The sequence below is a fragment of the Columba livia genome, chromosome 1 (assembly GCF_036013475.1).
Source record: "Columba livia isolate bColLiv1 breed racing homer chromosome 1, bColLiv1.pat.W.v2, whole genome shotgun sequence".
NCBI classification, from domain to species: Eukaryota; Metazoa; Chordata; class Aves; order Columbiformes; family Columbidae; genus Columba; species Columba livia.
Genome location: NC_088602.1, coordinates 205,408,837 through 205,424,849, shown reverse-complemented (window position 1 = coordinate 205,424,849; position 16,013 = coordinate 205,408,837). Strand labels below are relative to the sequence as shown.

The 16,013-nt window shown below is 40.7% G+C and overlaps 1 protein-coding gene across 36 annotated transcripts in view; it reads left to right on the top strand.

Annotated features, from left to right (window-relative positions):
* CELF2 (CUGBP Elav-like family member 2) overlaps positions 1-16,013 on the top strand; it is a 562,200-nt gene that overhangs the window by 483,108 nt on the left and 63,079 nt on the right. For all 36 annotated transcript variants that reach the window (XM_065050162.1, XM_065050164.1, XM_065050154.1 and 33 more), the window contains one exon: positions 8,920-9,054. In XM_065050162.1, coding sequence (XP_064906234.1) covers positions 8,920-9,054 — 135 coding nt within the window. The remainder of the gene's footprint in view (positions 1-8,919; positions 9,055-16,013) is intronic.

Here is a 16,013-nt window from a genome sequence, read left to right as displayed (position 1 = left end):
TAACTTATTTTTACTTAATTCTGACGCTCTCTAAACTGAAGCAAACACAACATTGCAAGGGCTTTTGCTTTACTCCCTGTGTGGTGAAAATGATACGAGACAGTTTCCCTACACCTGACACGTTGGAGAAGATGTTGACCTGCTCTGAACTTCCATTTATGCTCTGCTTTAAAGAAGGAAGGAAATGTTCTGAAAAACAGTCTTGCTGTATGTCACGGCCTGCCTTGTTACATACATCTCTCCCTTGTGTTCTCCTAACAGCGAGGTGATGCAGGAGCACCTGCTACTGATAAGATGGAGACGAAATTTTAATACTGAAAAGAAAAATAAAATAAAATAAAATAAATAAAACACATTCCCATGTTAAAAAAAAAATGTGTAAGCAGCTGACGGGCCTTAAACATTCACCTAAACTTCCTTTTTGTAGAATGATGCTGTTCTGAATCTGAGCCAAATTTAGGTTTAATCATGTGCTCGGTTCTGAATTGGGAAACCCACCTTGCAGCTCTCTGTATACTTATTCCTCTCTATGATTGTAGAATGAATGTTATAATGACAGTAATATCCATTCAGAATACTAGGGTACTGCCTAAGTGGATGTATATGACATGCAAAATAGACAGCATGCTAAATCTATTAAACATGCCAGGTTTGTATATTCAAGGAAATAAGATAATCGGATGGTAACACAGCCTGGCTGTGTGTGATTCTTTAAAAATATATACATGTGTATATTTTGCCCTTTGATTTGTTCCTGTAATTTTCTAAAATATATGTTAAAGATATCATCTGCCTTCTTAGATTGCAAGAGCTTCATTTTCCCATAAGGCCCACATAATCAGAGCTGGTTCCTCCAACAGGCATCTTTGCACCTCATTAATTAGTAATCAGGGCAGAAGCCGTGCACTTAGAGATCTACATACCTGCAAATGTAAATTATGATTGGGCTCTAAATCTCTCTGCAAGGCTTTTTTAAGGCTTCTTTTTTTTTTTTTTTTTTGCTAATTGTGGCGCATCCCATTTTCAGGCTTCTCCAAGGATTATAAAGTTTGGAAGGAAATTAAAACTTCACATTGTGTTAGCTTTCCTATTATGAAAACTTTCAAAATAAAACTTGCCACAAGCACAGGAAATTTGAACCGTCACCCATTTTAAAGGGAGTGGCGTTCTCTCTCTCTTGGGTTGACTTTTAGCAGTGGTTTTTTGCCTTTTTTGAATGCTCAGAAGAGAGGCCAAGGCAGGAGGACCAAACTTTTCAATCCAAACTCTACTTCTCACTATTTACTGTGCTTTCAGTGGGCAAAATTTTCCCTTAGGTACAGGAATATTGGCCTGGACCCTCCGAACTAAGTATAGCCTCTATGGGTTCTTCTTTCAGAGCTAAATTTTGCCTCAGGTTCCTTGGCAAACTAGAAAAATAAGAGGCAACGGGCCAAAATATACTCCCAGTGAGTTACTTGCATTTTGCCAGAAGTTTTTTCTTCCTAAAGGAGATTGAACATATTGGCAAAGCGCTATGGGGAATTGTGCAAATTCCTTCTTGCTCTGCAAATAGCACCTGCTTGGAAAGCAGGATGGGTTAGCTCCTCACTGTTGCTGTTAGACCAGGGTTCTCTGCTTGATACTCCTGTCTGCACCACTGGAACACTCGCTTATTTTCTTCCACCTGTTCCTATCAGGAAAATCACAAGGGATTGGGGGTTTTTTTTGCTTTTTTTTCCTTTCTTTTCTTTGCATTTTGATGAAAACACATTGACAGATCAGAGGTTGCAACTGTCAAATTAAAAGCCTTTTTAAATTTAGACTCCTGGAGGCTGTAGGTACTTCTGGTAGGCATGATCTGGGGTTGGTGAACTCTTATTTTTTAAAGACTAGGGAAACAGAAGACAAACCGATACCACGATGAGGTATGGTACAGTTCCTTGGAAAGATGGGGCGTAGGCGTGGAATCTATGGAGGAGGTGAGAGCTTGGAAGCAGCTTGGAGAGCCAAAAAGGGAAAGAACAGCAGCATAGGGGATGCGGAGGCCTATTTGGCACGTGTTTCCCATATGCTTCAGGCTATCCATCTGAGGAGGTATATTATCTGTGCCAACAGCAAATTACAAACTGTACCTCTTCAACCAGATTGGTAAGTTCAAAGGGGAAAAGAAAGCAAGCATGCCAAGGCATCTTGGTTTTCATGATCCATGGTGTTTGAGCTTTTGAGGAATACTTGAAACCCTTTGATTTCTGAGTTGTGGGAGGATCCCACTCCATTTTATTGGTAAAGTGGTGTTTCTCAAGTTTTGAAGAGGTTAAAGAAGTTCTCTTGGTCAAAATTTCCAGATACCTTGCGGAAAGATAGGTGCGAGAGGTTGAACACTTGTTACGTTCTCCTGAGCTTGCGCACATTTATGAAAGCCTGAGACACCTGTTGAAGTGACACAGGGAGGAAGGAGAGCTCCCCTCATTCATCTTATAGAGATTTTCAAAGGGTAGTATTTGCTGTGTAATAAGATGTCCCTTCCCCATCTTGAGTTCCTTGCAAAAGCTTTTGAATGAGCATCCAAGCCCAGGAGTACCAGGATGAAATGCTCCTCCTTCTCCATCACTGTTCCTGTCTTTAGATGTACACAGAACTTCAGAAACCTGTCCATTGGCACAAAAAGCCAAGCTCACCCCATGGAAACGGGGAGATGGATATAGAAGATGCACCTCCTGCACACATTTGACTAAGTGCCTGGGTTCTTCTGCAGGATTAGAACTTTATTAGCAACCTGAAGTTCTCCTTTATTCTGGATAGGAACTGGGTGGCTGATAGATCTATGCAATCATCTCCGTTCCTTCTCTGTGTACAACAGCTCATGTGTCTGAGTGATCCCTCTGCTCGTGCAGATGAAGCAAAGATTAATTTCTTCTACCAAGCTTCTAGCAGGTAGAGTTGATGGGGAAAGACTTGCCTTTAGATATAATTCAGGTTTCTACCTGGGAGGATTCTGAAAAGACTCTTTTTTGTTGAGAAATGTAACATCCCTGAAACATTTTCAGATGATGAATATAGTAGTGTGTCCTGGTCTGATCACCCATTAGGTCTCATCTGACCACCTTTACATTGCTAGGTGGTTATTTTAACCTATCTACAAAGTTTTGGTTAAGGAATACCTGCCAGAAAAGCATGGTTAAAGACTTTGAAGGCTCTACCATTCCTAGATTCATCTTGACTGTTAATCACTCACAATATTTGTCTGTTTAAGACTATTTTCCCTTTTTCAAACAAAGGGGGTTCTTTAGTGCCAAAAAACACCTGAACACACGCTTGACTCTATGTTGTCTGTTGGCCATTAAGATGCTGCAATTTAATAGATACTTAAATGTGTCTTGGATCAGGATTTGAATACAGTCAATACTTTAAGGCACATATCCTGCATACAATATGCTCTTCGATAGATGAAAGCATCACCACTTCAGGAAAAATGACAAAATTCGCTATTAAAAAAAAAAAAAAAAAGATGGGTAGCTGAGTGATCTTGTAATTTTTATTTATCTATTTTATTAGTGATAACTTGAAAAAATAATTTTTTAATTCTAAGTGGCACAACTTTGCTGATTTGAAGGGAGTAATTAAATGCCATATGTTAGCACTGACACATAGAAAAGTTGATAATTAATGCAGGCAGCTCCACATCCAGGTGTGACTTTGACAGATTGTATGCAAGGGTTTTTCACAGTGTTACAAATAGGCATAAAAAGTCTGTTTTCCCCCTTTCCCTTCTGGATGAAAAAATAGATAGATAGATACATACATACATGATTAATTGTTTCTTTATTTGCTCAAAAGAGAAGGCAACTTCTGGATGGAAAATGCATTCTTTAACTGACTGGACTCTTCAAAAGTGTATAATAGCAGGCAATAATTTTGATTTTTCAGGACATAATTTTGGGAGTCTAAAAGAGAGAAAAGAAAAGTTTGTTGAATCTTCAGGGAAATTTCCCATGATTATTACAGGGTTTAATTCTTTTGTAGCATACAGAAAATAATATCTACTCCTTTATTCTCCTGGGTTAGCACAAGCAATCTAATACAGCCTCCAAGAAATGCTCATTACTGAAGCAAATTGAGTAAAGCTAAAAAATTAGACCCTTCAGGATGTTATTCTGCAAGTTGGATGTAGTGCTGTCAGAGGCAGGAGACTTGATTTGAAAAAAGCCTCCCCCAGCAGAGGCAGATTTCATCTCAGATAACTTTTTACGGCTAACGTAGCATTCTGGATTCCAACACAATACCTAGGCACCCATGCTGGCGATTGCAGAAACACAGAATCGACTGGGTTGGAAAAGACCTCAGAGATCATCAAGTCCAACCCTTGGTCCAACTCCAGTCCATTGACTGGATCATGGCACTAAGTGCCGTGTCCAATCTCAGTTTAAAAACCTCCAGGGATGGGGAGTCCAGCACCTCCCTGGGCAGCCATTCCGATGCCTGACCACTCTCTCTGTAAAGAATTCTAATATCCAGCCTAAATTTCCCCTGGCAGAGTTGAAGCCCATGCCCCCTTGTCCTATTGCTGACTGCAATTGTAGAGCTTGTCGTGATGGAGTTACAAAAACAAGGACTCACATGGAAAAGATGAGGGGTAATGGGTGCAAGTTACTTCTGGGGAGATTCCGATTGGACACAAGACAGAAAGTTTTTCATGATGAGAGCAATCACCCATCGGAATAATCTCCCCAGGGAAGTGACAGATTCCCTAACACTGGACACTTTGCAGATTAAGCTGGACAGGGTGCTAGGCTGTCTTGTGTAGACCGTGTTCTTGCCATGAAAGATTGGACCAGATGATCCATGTGGTCCCTTTGAAACTGGTATTCCATGATTCTATGAACAACTCATTCCATTTTAAAAGACATATCTGCTCCTCGTCACACAGGGTTCCTGCGTTTGGATGAGATTTCCACCCCAAATCCAGCAGGCTTAGCACTGGATGTGCCACACTAACTACCCTGGCAGCATAGCTAACCTGCATTTGTAATGTGTTTGGATGGATTAGAGGTGAACCTTGTAATTAATTAATCAAGATACTGTGCAGTTTCACACCTTCCTTCATGTAACTACAACTTCGGGCCTTGTTCATTGTGACCTTCCAGATGTTTCTGCTCCATCAATGAGAGCTACTCAGCCACTCCATCCTACTAGCTGCTTATGAATGGTTGTATCTACTTCATGCCCCCAGAGTGGTGCAAAACAGCCAGAAAGTAGAACTAGCCCTAGAATCAAGGTTCAGAAATAATGAAATCTAATTCTCACAAAAAAAAAAAAAAAATTCATTCGTTTTCTGGATTTTGAATGATTGAAACCTACCCCTAGTGTGGGAGAAAGAATTATCAAGCAGCAGTGAAATGCCTACAAGAAATGTACACACAAGTTCTGACCCTGTTGTCAATCCCCCGACCTTCTTCTTTGCCTCCTCTCATTGCCAGAAGTACTCACAGCTTCCAAGCTTTGTCCAGTCCTTCAGAGCTCATTTATTCCTCCTGGCCATGCAGCTGGAGCTCAGGACATCTATGGGTTTTCATGATGACCAAGTTTTAGGAGCTGGCTGGAAGGTAACAGCCCTATCTACTGTCACTAGTCAGGGAGAGACTCTTTGGAGGAGCCAATCTCTTGGCATTGGCAACAGCCAATCAATAATAGTTTAGCTGAGGTTAAAACTGGACACCTAAACTGTAGACAATTAAAGTTAGGCAAGATGACTTTAGACTACCACCTTTTCTCCAACCAGGTAGCACCTTTCTCAGTCTCGATGCTTTGTTGAGTTACATGTTGGGCTCCTCATTTTACAGTCTATGGGAGCAAACCAACATGCACAGGCAAATCCTCAGGCTTGGCTCATCAAAAGGGCACTTTGCTAACCTCTTTATATGTTTGACCCATACTTCTCGCAGTCTGTTGTCTATTTGATTCTCCAAACATGTTTCCGCGGCAGGTAAGAATTCATTTCAGAAAGAAAGGAGAGTAGTGGCTGATCAAAAATGCAGAAACAAATCCAGACAGCCAGTCTTAAAGAGGTGAAAAAGCATTCCTTTCTCTGCATGAGAATATATCGTTAAAAACTCTTTCAGGCTAATCATATCAGATGTTCTATTGGATAGATTGAAGACATGTCATTTTGATCCTGACAATTGCCCCTTTAAATGTTTTTTTAATGCTGGGCCCCTAGCCAAAAAAAAAAAAGAATAACAATTTTCTTAAGCTTCAACACTGATCAGCACTGACTAATATCAGCGAATGCAGAGCACGTCATCATATCAATATGTTTTCTGTACTCTGAGCATTCTTTGTGAAATCTGCATTTTTAAGATGTACAGTACACGGGAGCTGGATGTTTAATTTACTATAAAATCACCCTCAAGCTGAAAATCTGCAAATCATGTTAGTTAAATGGCATATTTATAGGTTTACTAGCGAAACTGAAGGAGGCCGGTGGGGAGTTTGTCATCTGCTGCTCTTTGGAAAATTAAAACAAAGCTCTCCTGTCCGCATCTCATTTCTTTTGAATCTCTGTGTGAATCTCTTTGGTTTGGGTGTTTGTCCTTGCACCTAAGGAGGACCCAAGGGACCTCCTTTGGGTTGGCATTACAGGCATTTGTATAATTCAGCCAGAAGCTGTTTTTAGGAGAGGCTTGGGATCCAGTCACCCTTAGGGTAGACCTGCACACTGTCTTTCAAGCCGAAAATCAACCCAAATTTAAACTGGCTGATACCAGCTGATGCACAGGCAGAAGTGAAGAGGTTTGTAACACAGAGCAGGAGGCAAAGCTTGGGCCCCTGCTTGGCACCAAGGCCTCTCCCAGCCTGACCTCTGTTTGTGCTATGGAGAAATTCGTAAGCAGCAGCCTACGGTCCCTTTCATGCACCCTGGCCATAGTGTGTGGCTGTTGTTGAGTGGACAGGCTGGCCAGGGACCTTCCTCAAAGGGATTACTCAAGGCAATACAGGAATTGTAAGCAGCCAAGTTACCAGCATCCTTCACCAGCAAAAGTCACTGCCTAGGTTCTCCCTGTGGCTGTCAGCAAGGCGATTCAGCTTTACCATCCTTAAAATAACTGTTAGCAGCATCAAGACCAAATATATATTACAAATCAGATGTAAAATTTAATCATAGACACAAATATATATACACACATATTATATATATATAAATCCCAACTTGTTAATCTTATTTGCAGTCCCGCATATTCAGCTCCTGATCTGCATATAACCAGCTCATCCCATGCATTCATTATTTGTTAACCCTTTCTGGAGGGTTAACCTGCATGTGGAACCTCTTCAGTATAAAGTGTGAATGAACAAAATGAGTTTTGAGGAATGTCTGTGGAGGAAAACTTCTCCTGGGTGTTAAATTCACACCAGTTTTCTTGCAGGCTTGTAGAGTGAGAAGCTGGGTTTGTAGGGGCTTGTCTCTGTTTTAGATTCTGAAAAATGCACTGTCTTCGTGCTTGCTTGTATAAAAGCTACAAATACTTCTTAAAGTCAGCAATTCTAAAGGAAAAATTACTTCAAACACCTCTCATGATTGATAAACATGAACCTTCCCTTTTTATTGTTGAAATGATTAAATGCACTTAAAGTGTTGAAGCATAACACAAATAAAATCCTATGAAAATAGACACAGTTTCTTCTTCCTCAGCTGCAATTTATTCCATTTGACAAACTCGTACTAATACAGGAGAGAGAGTTGGGGAGCAAGGGAAGATTTTATTTTTTTTCGTAAGCCCAGAAATGAAAATACTTCATTACAAAAATAATTTGCACAATAATAGAAATAAGTAAGTGCACTGCAGACTCTCTGGAGTAAAGCTTTCCTTCTCTCTTTGCTTCCCCACAAACTCTGACAGTCTGCTCATTAACAGTGAATTGGATTTACATGCCATTTCCAGAGAAGAAGAAAGCACTGGTGTATATACTGTATAATAAGCACTTAGATTTTTGGTTTAATATAGATGGGAGGGTGCGTTCACATTTTTTAAGTCTTTCCAGGGTAAATTAAGTTTTGCTGATTTTTTTCATTTCTGACAAGGGTCAACAGCTTTAGACCTGTAAATTTGAGTTTGACTAACAGGACTGCATGTGTCTTGCTGCAGTAGTGTAGCTTTTGCCGATTTGGGTGACAATGCAGGCAGGAAATAGTCTTCCAGTAATTCAGGTTTTTCATGGTTTTTTGCAAACTCAGCATCATTACGAATCAAAAGGTCTGGCTCTGGGAAAGCATTATGCAGCCTCTTTGTTAAAGTGATGCCCTAGAAGTGATGCCTTGTGTCCTCTTGGAGGGGAGGGGGCTGTGGCAGTCTGAAAAAAAAGCAGGAAAATGTAATGCATTCTTTTTCCAGAGCAGTCGTTACACATCTGCCTGTCGAGTGCCACGCGTTAAGTTGGTTGAAATTGGAAGCTCAGATAGGAGCCACTCTCTCAAAACATTTCTCGGGAATATTTTTCATTAGCTCATATCATTACGTACACAATCCCTTCTTCACCCTCAGCCCTGTCATGATTTCTTTCGTACATTAGGGAGGTGAGGGAATTTATCGGAATTAAAATCTATGCACAAATATCTTTAAAATTCTCCCTTAGAGGATGCTTTTCTTCTCGTCCACTGTGATGGGGAGGCATATGCAGAATGACTAAGGCAGCCAATTAATATGTTATATAAACAGCAAGCACCACTAGAAAAAGGAGAGAGAAAAAGAAAAACGAGACATTTGGGGTGGGGGAGGAAGGGGGGGAAGGGAGGTTGTAAGTATAAAGTGTTTGCCTTAGGACTTGTCTTCAGTTACAGAGCCAGACTCACATGACTGGAGCTTGGTTTGATGTGGTAATGAAGCATTGATCACAGGAAAAAGATGAAATGGCCTTTGCTCATTCATTATTTTTATCTTCTAGCTGTGGAAGACAGAAAATTGTTCATAGGAATGGTTTCGAAGAAGTGTAATGAGAATGATATCAGGGTGATGTTTTCTCCGTTTGGCCAGATAGAAGAATGCCGAATCCTGCGGGGACCGGACGGGCTGAGCAGAGGTGAGTGTGCAGTCTGTAAAGTCTCTTTCCTTAAGTGCTAATTGGGAGCTATATGTCACAGCCAAGGTAGGCATAGCCGCTGTCTGCAGCTAGAGGTTACGCTGTAATACGTCCCACGTGATGAAGGTATCCACATGAACTTTTCACAGTGACTGAAATTATCACCTCTTATTTCCAGTGTCAGAAAGGTCTCGGTGCCAACATATTAACTTGTGTTATCGCCCAGTTTGTCAGCTGGAAGGGTTCCTTTGCACCCTGAGAAAACACCCTCAGTTTTCTGCTCTCACAAAATCAAAGGTCCTTCCTCGACCCCATTTCTGCTTTGTAGCACAAGGCCAAAAACAAATAAAAAGGACTGTAAACGAGTGCTTGAAGGCATATAGGGTCACGGGAACTGGCCCACATTGTAGCACTATCTTCTTCATTCCTGTGTTTTCTACAGCTATATGCAACACAGAGGTCTGCTGTAACTCAGAAACAAAGAGGTTAGCTTGAACCTGCTATGTTTGCCTGGACAAAACTTTGCAAAAAGAGCTTTTAAATCTTGTGCCTCTATCACAACCCAAAAACCAGGGCAGGGTGTTAAGCAGCACCATCGAGAGTGGTCAAGCGGCTGAGCTGAACTTTGGAGATGAAGTGCAGCACAGACTTCAATAGCCAGTGATCCCTTTTGAGTGCAAAAGTGCCTTTTGGGTAAGGGCCCTCTGAAAATGTATTGAAGAAAAATAAATGTATGTTGATGACCCACGCTGCAGATTAACTCCATGGTATATGGACCTGAAATGCTTCTCAGAGCGTGAACTTTCTCAAAAAGTCAGTGCCAGGTGGTGCTGAGTGGAAAAGAAAATAATGTTACTCCCATCTGTCAGTGGGGAAGGATGCTGTGGTAGTAGCCACATCCATTTAACAGCATGAGCAGTAATTTTAAGTGTGGAGCTGTGAAAACATCACTTCTGTTTCTATAGAAAAAAAAAAATACATAGAAAGCACAGTTTATGCATTTTATTACATTTTCAAAAGGCACAGAAAAAAGTTATAGTACCCATTTTGCATATAGATATAGATATAGATATAGATATTTTTCTTTACTTTTGGATCTGCTTGTTTCCAGTAGGCTATAGGATCTGCAGTATTTTATGCAATAATTTGTACATGGGATTTTTTTGTTTTGTGTGCAACCCATCTTCTTTAAAATGCCTATACATTTCAGCAGTGCAAGTCACAGGTATTCCTATATTTCATGGTGCTGCTTGAAAGCACTTACTATACTAGTTTTGAATAATAAAGACTTGTTGAAAGACAATCTGACAATAAATAGGGAACCCCAAGAAAATCACATTTATGCCTCCTTAGTCTGCAGCTCTAAAACTTTTGGAGCTGGGCTGCAGTGGTCCCTTCAGGCAAGGAGGTCGTGGCTTTTGCCTTGGGAAGACTAAGGGAAAGCTCTGAGGTTGGTTCCTGCAGCTCAGTAATGAATGTTAGCTGATGGAGTTGAGTGCTGTCATTATCTGTCTAGACCCAACATTGCGGCAAAACAAATATTACAGATTTTCATTTATTTCACTTAGTAAGTAGCACAGGGAAGGGGTGATGGAAGATATAAGTGGGAAAGGAGCTAAGTAACTGCTGAAGTAACAAGATCTGGGCATCAGATGTTTTGAGCCCCAAAAAGATTTAATTGACTCCTCAGCATCACTCAACAAATAAATGGATCTTTCCCGAGATCCATAGAAATCCCACTGTATACTTGCTTTTATTCAACAGACATTGGGCGTAGTATAAGCATAGAAAAGATAATTATGAAATCCGACAGGGTAGGTAAGGGTGGTGGGGTAGTTTTGTTATGCTGTAAATAGCGATCTCACGATAATCAGAAGCTGAGATTTTTAAGCCCTGTCACCAAGGTACCAGACAGGGCAGTGCCAGCCAGCAGAGCCACAAAGTTATGTGCTGCTCTCTCCTCCTGGAGCCTCAAGATCTCAGCCCAGGTAGGTCACACACCAGTGGCTGCAGCAGAGCTGTATCCTTTCTGCCACTCGGGTTTATTTTGGTCACAATCACGACTGGTATTCTATCATGCCCTCATGCATCATGCCTTGTTAAACTTGAATTGCTTTCTACACACCCGTGTTCGCACTTGAAAATGAGTTCAGCTGTGCCAACCAGGTTTTCAGGCAGATGTTTATCAGCTTCACAAAACCACCACTCCATGAGAGAAGGCAAAGTGTTGGGAAAATGGTTGGTATTGCAGTTGAAATGAAAAGGGCTAAGGGAGATTTGAGGTGGATAGAGCTTGACTGAAAAAGCACAGGGTGAAAAGCTGTTTCACTAAAGCAAAAGGGAGAATTTATACAGTTAAATGTTTGTAATGAGTTCCAATACTTAACAAGCTTTAATTCATGTTTCCATTTCCAAGATGTGAGTTCCTTTCGCCACAAACAGTATTTGTTTTCCCAGCACCCGTCTGGATGTGCTTCCCTCCCAGACACAGAGGAGTGAATGAAAAATAGTCACTGTCTTAGGAAAACACTGTCCTCGCCATGCCAGAGCCTTCGGGAACTCGCAGTGCTCACAGCAGTGAGCTGGAAATATGGCCCAATAAACTCTTTTTGGCATCTCTTTTCAATTGCATAACAAGTGCACATCATGGGATCTCGGGCAAAAAGAGCTTGAGAAGTATATTCATTGGTATTTATGCCAACTTTTGAGCTTTCTTGAAGAGTTCAGGCAAACAGTCTTTATTACCAGCAGATAGCTGCAGGGTTACACTGCTCAATAGAACAGTTTTGGTTTGTGCTGCCTTTTTTTGTTTTCCTTAATAAAGATTAAAAAGCTTTCAGTTGACTTTTAGGCCATGTCTACACTACAACAGCAACCGCACCGCTAGTATAGTAGGAGTCTGCTGTCAGCCCATGGGCAGGGTGTAGAGCACCCCATGGCTCCCGCTGCAAGGAGAAATCCCCTCCTGTAGCACCAAGGAGAAGCGAAACACTTTGTGATGAGTGTGATATAGGTGTTAGGATAAATAGAGAGAGGGAGAGAGATTGAACTGGGTGTTTCTGTTGCGGTTGCTAGCCAAGAGTTAACAGAACTTTAATAAAGTCATACCCATTGCTGTCACTACTGATAATGGACCATCAGCATTTCCACTCCAAATTCCTATTGTCAGCTGTTTGAAATTCACCTGTAAAACTAGTCTAAAATAATGACAAAAAGCTCCAGTGGTGCAGCAGCATACTTTAAAGAAACTAAGATTTTTTTATTTCCTTGACTTATTTTTTTTTCCCTACTATTATTCATTCCTGCATTGTTGTTTATATCTGTAACTTGCTATATTCTGGCCAGCTACAAGAAAAAGTGAGCAACCAAAAGGCCTTCCGAAGGCTCTGGGATAGTCCCTGTGAAATTATTGGCTGGCAGAGAGTAATTCCTAGCTGTGAAAAGTATTAAAAAATAAAAATATCCTGTTGGCTGTAGAGATAAAGAAACCAGGGACTCAGCAGACGTGGAGGCTGGCCCTCACTTTAGCAGGGTGCATGGGACTATCTAAAGAAGCTTGCCACTGCCTGTACTATATTCATTATTCAAAGAGAAGGATTCAGCCTGCAGGGTTGTTTAATCCAGCAGTTTTTCTGAAGAGCTAAGTATGCTTTACAAAAATTCATGATTGTGATATCATGTGCTAAGCTTCATTATCATGAAAAAGCAGAAGCGAACTGCCTCAGATGATTAAGATTTTAAATCGCTTATTGTAAACGGCTTAAAGAAACTTTCAGACCTCCTGACTCCTGGCTCTGTGTAATGGCTACATGACCACAGATACCAACACACACGTCCATAGCCAGAGTGTACAAAAATAGTCGCAAATACCTAATTTTGATTTGTAACTGTGCCACTGATGTGCTGTATTGACCACAGGTGAGTGGGTCTCTCATCATCTCTTTTATCCCCTTCCTTAAAATAAGGATAGCTATGCTCCTCTACCTTTGTAAAATGCTTGTTTTTTTTTTTGGATCAGTGGATCAATATCCCTGTATCACTCCAGGAATTATTACTATCCATAATGATGATTTTAAAAAATCCTCTTATCCTTATCACAGGAGCACCACACAGCAAATTATTCTGCTGTATTGCTAAGTGCAGATTTATATAACAGATACCGGAAAGAAGTCAACTGGCTTAATAGCATGGACTGAAAAAAACCTGCTAATAATATGTACAGACAGTTGGATATACCATGAAAATTGTGGAAAAGCTTGAAATGTGTATTCCTACATCTTCTAAGCTCCTAATTGTATGATTTTTTAACAAAACATCAGGAGGCACATGGGACAAGTAAACCTTTCTACCGACATTGATTACAGGGACTTTATTTTCCTTTCTTTGCTTTAGGAGCAGGTTAGAAATGTCATGGAGAGTTATACCACGGTCAGGCAATTTAATTTCATGAAAATCCATTCGTAACTTTTAGATTCAGGAGTCAATGAACTAGTAAAAGAAAATTAGTGTTTGCATCATAATTAATTGCAGTGAAGGGTAGGTGAGGAGGTTTTATGCCTGTTTGGTTTTAGTTAAGAATATTTACTTCTCTTTCTGAGCTAAAGTAACATGAAGTGCCAGTCGTGAGAACAGCCTGGATTAGGGGCCACCTTCTGACTTGTGTGTCAGTAAGTGATGGGGAATTAGGACAGTGGAAGTGCGGTGTTTTTAATTGCTCTCCAGAAACACCTCATTGCCTTCTTTATTTTGCTGTAAGATGGTAACAGTTTTCATTTTTTCCAATCATTATGGCACATTTAATTTTCTTTTTTTCCCTTACTGAAGCTCTACTGAAGCTGGGGAAAAAACAAACACGTTTAGTACAAGTGACCAGTGTCTCTGCTGGCCTTTGGTCAGTAACTCTACATCTCAGATATCCATTACTGCATCTTCACAACAATCCCTGCACAGAGGAAAGTCTGAAATTAAATCATTTGCAAGAGTTTTTATTCCAACAAGAGGGTCATCGAGGCACCGTTAGAGAAAGTGGTCTTTGGTAGCCACTCAAGTCTGCACTTTGCAGGACGGTTAATTGATTGTCCAATTAGAAATGCTTCAAGGGAGCCATTGAAATCTAAAATCTAGAATCTGTCATCTGATTAATAGTCAAGAGAAGTCAGTAAAGCCAAAGAGATGAGGCACATTTACAGGACTTGCCTCTTCTTACCTTCATGTGCCTTGTATGTATAAACTAAGGAGCTTCACTGTGACTTTGTCAACATTTTACTTTAGGCTAGGTTGTTGGACGTGGTCTAAGATCTGCCACTGTGTGTCTTAAGCAATATTTTTAATGACCAAATTCTTGCACAATAATCAATTTGATGTCTTAATTTGTAGCTGAAATGTATTTTAACCGCTAAGACAGATTTTTGTGTGATGTCTTCATTAGAAGGCTGTTTCCCAGGCCGGTCTTTCCTTCAGACTGCTCTATTAGCACAGTGTAGAAAAGAGAAAGTCTACTTTGCAATCTCAGCTAGAAATATTTTAGCACAATTAGAGCTTATTTTTATCACGCCTCAATTTCCATAGCTTTTTATTTGAGCCTTATCTTTTCCTTTAAGTAGAGGCTTTCATCTCAGAGGATCCAAAATACTTCTTGCAGGAGTATTTTGGCAGCTTTTCACTATTGTTTCTTCACAGAAAGCGAAGAAATACCTTGTTTGTGTTGAACCAGGAAGCTGCAGCTCAACCACTACACCACCAGCTGCGCAGCCTCCATACATAGTAGTGCGATTACTTGCATGTCTTTGAAAATACCTTCAGCCTTCTTCTGTGTCAGAGGGGTCACTACATATATATATGTTGTTTGTTTTTTTGTAAATTGCTTGCATCTGCCTTTCTTTCCTTTCCAGAACTTTAAAGCCATGATTTTTAAACTTCCATTTTTAACCCTAGGCCTGATTCAAAAATACTAGGTGTTTTGCATCTATCTATCTCCCTTTGGCTTCACTGAGGGTTCAGGCGCTTTAAAACCTCTGGTAGACCACAGTAGTTTTGTGTGGGAGGTTTCTCGTGTAGGTATAAAATCAGACCCCTTACCTCCATACTTAAAAATGTTCTACTTCACTTACAGCTTGCATATACTGATATTATGTTAGCCTGTGCGTGAACTGCTGACTGAATGTTTAAAAACAGTCCATGAAAGCCTGAGATGAGAAGAATCGAGTGAAGCAGAAACTGAAATGGGGCAGTGCTGAGCTTTTTTAAATATTTTAAATAATCCAATTGCTCAAGCAGTGAGCCCTAGGTTTGGGGCAGCACAGTTCAAGGAGGAAGCTTTTCTAATTTTGCAACCTCTTCAAAATTTTGTTTCAGTTTGGGATAGGAGGGGAGTAAGCACCAGCCCTGTGACTTTAGATGTTCTCTCAGCTGAGATGGCAAATGCAATAATGTGCTCCAATATCTCCTCTGTGGCAGGGCTGGCTGCCTCCCCCTGATTCTGCCTGCAAGAGGAAATTACTTTGAGAAGCCTTTCCCCAGCCAATCATTTATCTGGTATAGGGGGTAAAAAGGCAGCCTTGGAGAAGGAACTAAAAGGTTTAGACTTCCTTCCTACCTCCTTTTTTGTTTCTGTTGGTGATCCCTGACATCTTGAAACCAGAGGTGATAAATAATTGCAAGGCAACTTGCAGGTTGGCTGTATTTACAAGAGGGTATTTTGTGTGTGGTTAGGTAGCTGGTGGTACAAACCGAAGTAATTTCAAGGCATTAGATATAAAAATATCCCCATGTCCATGTTTCCTCTGCTGCGGAGCTCCACAGCCCCAGTAAGAAGGGAGTAATTAAAGCATCAGGATTCAGTGTGGCAGAAGAGAAATACTTTGCTTGTAGCTGTTGGTCCAGAAGACCTCAGCCCACAGCACTGCAATCAATGCAGTGTTTCATAGGATGGGGTAAGAGGCCATGGATATCTTTCTTGT